The sequence below is a fragment of the Quercus lobata genome, chromosome 5 (assembly GCF_001633185.2).
Source record: "Quercus lobata isolate SW786 chromosome 5, ValleyOak3.0 Primary Assembly, whole genome shotgun sequence".
Classification (NCBI taxonomy): Eukaryota; Viridiplantae; Streptophyta; class Magnoliopsida; order Fagales; family Fagaceae; genus Quercus; species Quercus lobata.
The window spans coordinates 22,104,803-22,112,802 of NC_044908.1; the positions used below are offsets into that span (position 1 = coordinate 22,104,803).

General features: G+C 33.4%; 1 protein-coding gene across 3 annotated transcripts; it reads right to left on the bottom strand.

Moving 5' to 3' along the window:
- Positions 1-2,523: 2,523 nt before the first annotated feature.
- Positions 2,524-6,912, bottom strand: LOC115991759 (sulfite exporter TauE/SafE family protein 3-like). 3 transcript variants are annotated; one of them, XM_031115662.1, is made up of 13 exons: positions 6,803-6,912; positions 6,140-6,413; positions 5,662-5,821; positions 5,067-5,267; positions 4,919-4,983; positions 4,803-4,830; positions 4,619-4,710; positions 4,465-4,551; positions 4,306-4,356; positions 3,892-4,113; positions 3,391-3,484; positions 3,134-3,274; positions 2,524-2,989 (listed from the first exon to the last, which is right to left on the bottom strand). In XM_031115662.1, the coding sequence occupies exons 2-13, from the start codon at positions 6,350-6,352 to the stop codon at positions 2,904-2,906; spliced, it is 1,440 nt and encodes a 479-aa protein (XP_030971522.1). In that variant the 5' UTR covers positions 6,353-6,413; positions 6,803-6,912; the 3' UTR covers positions 2,524-2,903. The 3 variants fall into 3 exon arrangements, with proteins under 3 accessions (XP_030971522.1, XP_030971524.1, XP_030971523.1); XM_031115664.1 differs by lacking the exon at positions 6,803-6,912 and adding an exon at positions 6,596-6,762; XM_031115663.1 differs by having other exon boundaries at positions 6,140-6,809.
- Positions 6,913-8,000: the final 1,088 nt, after the last annotated feature.

The window sequence follows — 8,000 nt, forward strand, 5'->3', positions numbered from 1 at the left end:
TAGTTTAGATGGTGAGTTTCATTCTTGATTTAGCCAATTTAGCCATGATAATGGGAGATTGAGTATAAATTTGTCTTTGGTTGCCTATAAAACTTCTAATTCTGTTTTATTATTATTATTATTATTATTATTAACTTTTTAAAATTTTGAAGTCAAATGGTCTCTATTAGCAATTGGATGGAACTACTAACAGAAGGGCCAATTTGGAGGAATATCAAAGTTCTTGCATCAAATGCCACATTACCCATATAAATCCTAATGGTCAAACATATGCCTTCTTTACCCATACAAGTCCTCAGGATAAAAACTAAGGAACTCATCTGAATGGCACTCAAAACTAAAAGCCAAAAATTCTATAAGAAAACTAAAATTAGAAGAGTAATGTTTATTACATATAAATTGTTATTGTTATGTATAGTTTTATATACACTCCCAAAAATAAATGAAATTGTGACTTGAAGTCATGATTTCCAAGTTTGAAATCGTGACTTCAAATTATGATTTAAGTTTGTTAAAGTACATCATTATAGATATTTGAGTATATAAAAAATGAGTCCAATATGATTATGCAATTCTTGCCATGTTGTAAAATACCAGTCCATTTGTTAGCATTTATTCTATTGAGGTATAGAAGACAAAGATTAGTTTAGCTAAAATTTAATGCACTTAGATTAGGTTAGAGTAGAATTTCTATCTTATATTAATTTTTTTTTTAAATTCATTTGATTATGTAATTCTATTGAAAGTTTATGAATAGTTAATGCAAAAAAAAAAAAAAAAAAAAAAATAGTGCTTTGATAAGCAATTTATATGAAAATTTTGTAGATAGGGGCGTAGTTAGGAATTTATAGTTAGGGGACCGGTTTTTTGTAATTTTTTTTAGAATCTTCACAACAAAAATTGTAGTATTAATATAATAATCATAATTCAAAAATTTATTGAATACAAAATTATCAATTTTGATATATGATCATATTCTCAACAATTATTTAGTTCACTATAGATATATATAAAAAAAAATATTTCACTATTATTTTAAAAACTATGAACCCATTATTATTTGTAATATTGAAAATTTCCTATATTTTTTAATTTTTTAATGAATTATTTAGCACCTAATTTCAAACCAAAAAAAAAAAATCAACATAAAAAAATGACGATATAGAGAGATAAAATATATTATAATATAGCAAGCAATACAAAAATTGAAGAACAAAATCTTCATAAACAAAACATATTCATTAAACTAATTAGAAAGGCAAAAACTCATATGGTTAGATTCATATCATAATTTTTAAAAAAATGGAAAAAAAAGGTAAGTTTTTGTTTGAAGAAGTGACTAAATGATGCTCTTTTGAAACAGTTGTTATTATCCACTGAGTATGCAACGAATCATTTGGACAACTGGGCGCTAGCTAGTATATTATTTGAGGATTTGTGGACTTGAGTCATATATATATTGGACTATGTTGAGATCTTAGGAATAATTGGGGGGATTGTCATATTTTTTGAGGGGGTCCATTGCCTATTACTTCCTTCTCGGACCAGACCTATAGTCTAAAATTATCATAACAGTAGAAGAAAAATAAAATTTTGGGGGCCATAGCTCCGCCCCTGTTTGTAGACAAACGGATATTGAAAGGACATAAGCTAATGCCTTCAAGTGTCTCATCGACTGGACAAGGCAACAGCCTCTGTAATAATTGAATAACATTTTGGGGCATAAAAACAGCTAAATAATTCAGGGGTACAAACTTGTATATTGAAAACTAATACTTTTCTATGCCTCTCTTTTAATCCTTACCTAGTGTAAAGTACTATGAAAGCACTGGAGAAAAGGATGAAGATAGAAAAAAAAAAGGTAATGTTTTATGTGCCAACCATTTTACTCTTTAGACCCTGGTGACAAGATCCTCAGTAATCCATAAGAAAACTGTGTACCCAGCCTCAGTCCATTACAGGTTGGTGTTAAGTTAATGAACCAGTCATGTCAATGTCTATTAGGATATTCATGTCCATAACTAACATCCCCCTCCCATATCCCAACCCTAAAGATATATGTATAAATAAATAGTTGCTTATTTCAGGTTCTGCATTAGTATCAGTAAGCAAATGACAACCTATTGTTAGCTTGAATTTTGTTTGTATGGTCATTGTGCATCATATTCTCATTCTCACCTATGGAGAAGAAGTTCAGAGTTATCACAATTTTCTTTGGTTCTAATCAGAGTTTGGTATGCGTTGGCGGCTTTTAGGTTGCATTTTCTGGCCGATCAATGAGGCTCTCTGGAGTTAGAATTCATACCTTCACAACTACAATGAAACAAAATGTGTTTTTCTTTAACACATTAGGCGCGTCCTCAGCCTAATCTTTGGGTTACAAATAAAGTCATATTTGTAACCCAGAGATTCCAAAAGGTATCAGCATCATTTCCCTATTATACGTTACACAACTCATCCTCTTCATTATCAAGGACTTATCATTTAGATGTCATGGCACTCTAGCTATCCACTCAAAAGGAATTAGATTCTCAGAACCTTGCAAGCATTATAGTTCAAGTTCAAAAATTACAACTTCTTATAGAAAGGATGTTCGGTCCTCAGGTGCTGGGGCTAAACATTTCATAACAGCTCCTGTCTCAGCCCTTTGGACAAATTTTTTAACCAGATCAGTGGGTGCAAAACATGAGAACCATCTGTCCAACTATCCTGAAAAAAATTGTAAAATACAAAGCACAACAATGGAGCTTAACTATGAAATGTTCAGCATCAAGTCCCATTTATTACTTATCAGGAACCCAAAATTAGATTCCTGAGTATAGGAACAACTTTGAAGCTAAAGGAGAGAAATGCATCCCCTAAAAATTTTAGAATGTGAAAGTCAAAAGGAAAAACTTTCTACATTATGCTTCGTATGTGCAGAGGTTTTCAAATCCCATATAGTCCTTCTGCTCAATACTTTCAATCATGTTTACTATTCCCACCCCACCTGTTCAGAGAGAAGCAAAGTATTCAATATTCATGACGAAGAAATAAAAATCCATATCTAGGCTGAAGCATAATTAGATAAATACTATTCAATATATTAAGAAAATTGAAATAAGTATATGCCTATATCCAAAATGACACATACCTAGTGATATAGCACTGATAAAAATTGTGGCAGCCAGGATGAAGATGATCAAAGATGATCTCCCTAATATAGCGATCACCTTTCTTACCAAATGTTGTCCTACAAGGGCAGCAATGGTCGCAACAAGAATAAAGTAGAGAGCTGCAAGAAATATTAGAAAAAAAAAAAGATTACCTGAGTTGATTTTTGGAAAATAAAAATGATGTCCTTTGATTTTTTATGTCATTATTTGTGTGGTAGTACTCAACTCTACTTACCATAAGGAACTGGAAAACGTTTTAGAAGGTAATATTCTACGACAGACATGGATGAGGAAAATGTCATGGCAAAGGTGGCTGTGGCACTTGATACCTGCATGAATCAAAGTGAGGAGGTCAAATTCTAGCAAGAAAATTTACCATTGTTCACAAAATAACTTGAATGTCCGTTCTGAGGGGTTAATGTAAACATGGAAATTTTGTAGGATTGAATGTTTCATCATCCAACAACTTAATAAACTCTTTTTGAGTTTCCTGAGAAAGAAGATGGTCTGCTTCCTTACCTCCTTTTTTTCCCCTATATTTTGATAATTAGATAGACGACAATTGGGGAGGGGGATTTTGAACTTTGGTTTTCCTAATAAAAGATAACTATAAGGCTCTTGGCTGCTTCCCTTACCTCATTATCTGTTTCCAGTGGTATTAAACTAGGTGTACAGCAAATACAAACTTACTGCCTAACATAAATGTTACTGAAAGTTGAAGGAAAATCAAATGCACCTGAGGGGGGATTCCCAACTCCAGAAAAAGTGGACCCAAAATGAATCCTCCTCCAAGACCAAGCAACCCCCCGACTAAACCAGCTAATATGCCACAACAACAATAAAGAACCAGCTGGAAGACTTTCCAATTTGTGCCGCTTTCTCCCTTTGATGCAATCACTCTCTTTCCTTTGTATAGGTTAACAGCTTCATATGCACTCACTCCAAATGTTACTGGAATCTGAATGACAAAGAAAAGAAATAATCAATGAGATGCTCCGGGAAAAGATTTCAATTAGGATCGAGCTCATAGCTCATCTGTCAGTGCTTGGTTCCAACTCCCAACATGAGGCTGAGACTTCATGCCTAAAACTAAAAATAATTAAAAAAATGAAGACATTTGTTCTATTCTTATTGAAGTGGTGGAAGGTACCTGTAATAAGTTTAGTACCCAATATCCCACTGAACAAGTAGATGTGTAATTCTGAATCCAAATCATGAAAACCCCATCAGTCTAGCTAATTGATTCATAAAGCAAAGGAAAACTCCAATTATAGGCTTATATAAATTTAAGCACATAGCTGATGAAAACCTTAGCAATCTCCAGTGCAAGGATTATGACCCAGACAGCAAAAAGAACTCCAACTTCCTTCCAGTAAATATTGTCAAGCATAGACACCTGAGAAGGACAAAGGAGTCAGTCATGGAAACCATGAGTCAAGGAAGATTTAACTATGTAGTCTTACCCCTGACTTTTCAGATTGCTTGGTCTCTGAAGGAGTGTTATTGCTTGGGCCTCCCGGTAAAGGAGTGTATTCGACCTCTTCAATACCATTACCTAATTGAAAAACATGTTAGAGCAGGCAAGAATTCTTTAAGATACCAAAGATAGACCTCTTACACCAAAGAGAAAATGAGAGACCAACTCACCACTTTTTTCCAAGCGTCGAGCAGCTTCCTGAAAAAACGAGAAAAAAGTAAGAAACTGATTGAAGTATAAAAAAACTTTAAATCAACCTAGAATATGAGCAAATTTTTGACCCCACCTCTTTAACTATGGTTTCCTTTTTCCATGTTTCAACACCCTTAAGGAATGCCTTAGTTGAAGTAACTGCATGTAATTACAACTAGATCAGGGAAGTCATCCAAGAAGAACATATGGAGACTGCAATTCAAAGTTCAAACGATCATTACAAAGGAAAATGATGATTAACAAGACCGTGATCATCCAGTCAGCAAAAACCACATTAAAAACAACTCCAATACTGATCCCCAGCATCAACATCGGTTGAAACAGAAGTGCAAGGTCATAGTCAATGACAGGCAGATCAAGTGTGGGATGCCTTTGCCTTAAATTATAGAAAACACTTGAAGCAGCTGCACCCATGATCATACCTGACCAAGCAAATGAAAGCACATAAAAATTCCCTCAGGTGTGATCAATAAGAGTATAGAATACAGAAAATTAAGGATCTAATAGTCCATCACCGCACCATTTCAAAATTCAAAGAATTAGTATTATTCATAAACAAGCTGGGATAAACAAAATCAAATAGCATACGCTACTTCACTTCATCAGAAGGCTTATGATGACAATTAGTCAAAAGGGATTAAATAAGCCTCAGTGTATTGACATTCAAGTAATAGAACTAGAAATCTTAAAAGATAATGTGACTCTAAGCTTCCAATCAGAAATTTCCAATGAATTCTGATACAAGGTTTCTTAATAGCTTTCCAGTGACAACAATAACCCAGAGAGAGGAGAAACACCTATGATGTCGGTACTTACATTTAGACATTGCTGTTGATGATTTCTCATCAAACCCGATAATCAGGGTGAGCATAGGAACAAAAATGCCACCACCGCCAACGCCTCCCACGCTTCCAAAGGCTGCTCCCAAGAATCCTATTATGGTCCCAACCACAATTTTCCAGCCAAATTCCATTTCCTGTGAACCCAAACTCTCAAATTAATAATTTTCCCACAATTTTCAACATATTAATTACAATACAAAAACCAAAAAAGAAAAAAGGTATTCTAGAAGAGGAATAATTGAGTGTTTTACCACAGATAAATTCAAAAACATTAGTCATTGTTCTTTTATAGTGAGAAAAAAAAGGAGACGAACAGATTCAACTTTGAATTCAATATGTTTTTATTTTGTTACCCTGAGAATGAGAGGATAATGAAAAACATATCAACTCATCTAGGACAATTAATCAAGAAACACACGTAATTGTTAAGACATCAAAAAAGATGGACTTACCGGCCAAACATGTGTGTAACCCAATCGACCCTGTTGCCATAAGAAATTCAATACTTTCATAACAAAACCAGTCTCAACCTCTTCTTTTACATTGTTCCTTGAATCTTCTAGCTCTACACTTCCTTTTGCAGAAACCAAAACAGGAGCTATAAGCAGAAAACCAATCAAAACCATTTCAATCAATCTTGATCTCCACCATTCTGATCCAGCCATCACAAATTATATTCCCAGCTCCCTCCCCTTCAGAATATCAAGCTCTCGTTTTCACTTTTTCCTAAACCCACCAAAGCCAAAACATATGGAAGGATTAATAAAAATTCAAATTTGAACAAAACCCAGTTCTTAAATAAAGCTTTGCTCCACTTTTCAGTGTAGTAGTAAAGTTTGACACTCTTCCAAAGAAAAGGGGTACAGAAAAAGCCACTCTGGCTGAGCTTTTAATAAGGTACAACATACAAACAAAGGTAGAAGCGCAAAAAAAGATCATAGTGTCAGCTTGGACTCGGTTGAAGTTTAGATTTGTATTGAAAATGCTTAATAGTACTAGTATTATTATTATATTTGGCTGTGTTGAAAAATGATGAACTATAAGCTGCACATGACATGAGTTGAGTGCATGACTGAGAACTTAGACAAACTCAAGAAGGGATAGAGTTTGGTTACCTCAGGTTCACTTAGAACTGAGCGGTCAGGATTGAAAAAGTTTTTGTGACCTTAAATTAACTTTCTCTGATGTTAGCTCTCTCTCCCTCTCAATATATAGTTGTCTCAATCTGATTTTCTACCGGTCGTTCTTCCCTCACTTTCATTTGTTGGTAGATATGAATTCGTATTATTATATGGCCGAGGTTGACACTTACTGCAATTGAATTTATTGGATAAAATAATAAAAAAACTGACTTGGCTAATCGTGAATTTTTTTTATTTTTTTTAATGCCAACTTGACTTTTACAAAAGCTGCCACGTACTTGCTAAAAATTTATATTAAAGTCAGGTGTTATTTTACAAATTATTAATATGAAAAATGGTTATTGATAAATAAATAAATAAATAAAAAGCAACGTAACATAAACAAGACTTAATAAAAATTATCTTACAATTTTGGTGCGATAATCACTTTATAAGTTTAAATATTTGTGGAGTGAAGGACAAGGGCCGAGGTTCAAATTTTCGGGAGAAAGTTTTACATACATATACATTTAGATTAAACTAAAGTAGAATTCTATTTTGTATAAAAAAATAAATAAAAAAATAAAAATTTATTTGTAGAAATTTTGTAATATAATTCGTGACAGTAAAGTTATTAAAATTAAATCCGAACAAAGTACAAACTCTATCATAATTCATAAGCACACCTATCATGAGAGAGAACTAGCACCAACTGAGCATCTTCAGATAGACAACGCAGCATAACACACACACTATCAAAGCAAGCTAAGCAAAGCTAAGTAATTCAGACATAAGAACCTTTAATCAATTGTTCAATACACCAATTCTAAGTTCTAACCCGAAATCCAACAAATTCATAAGAAACCCATCTTAGAAAATCTGACAAAACACAAAAAATCCATGTCAGTCTTTCCACTCCCTTGTGCTCCACATATGCAAATAGCAGTGGAGTTACATCCTTAAAAACCCCAAAAATCAGAGGCTTTATCTCTCTTGAGAATATCAAATCATTGCCCTCATTTTTTTTGTTTTACTCATAACAGTATTACAGTTCAACAAACAATTTAGTACAGAAACTATTCTTACCCACCATATATAATACTCTATGGTTGTCAAAAAGAAAACCAAGAAAAGGGCAAGATGTAGGAAAAAAAAAGCATTTGCTTTACCAGGGCAGTACGTTAGGCAATTA

Coding starts and splice junctions, on each gene's coding strand:
- LOC115991759 (XM_031115662.1), bottom strand. CDS start 6,352: ATGGCTGGATCAGAATGGTGGAGATCAAGATTGATTGAAATGGTTTTG. Junction 5,268..5,661: donor ATCAACAGCAATGTCTAAAT/GTAAGTACCGAC, acceptor TTGCTTGGTCAG/GTATGATCATGGGTGCAGCT. Junction 4,552..4,618: donor AGCAATCTGAAAAGTCAGGG/GTAAGACTACAT, acceptor TGTCCTTCTCAG/GTGTCTATGCTTGACAATAT.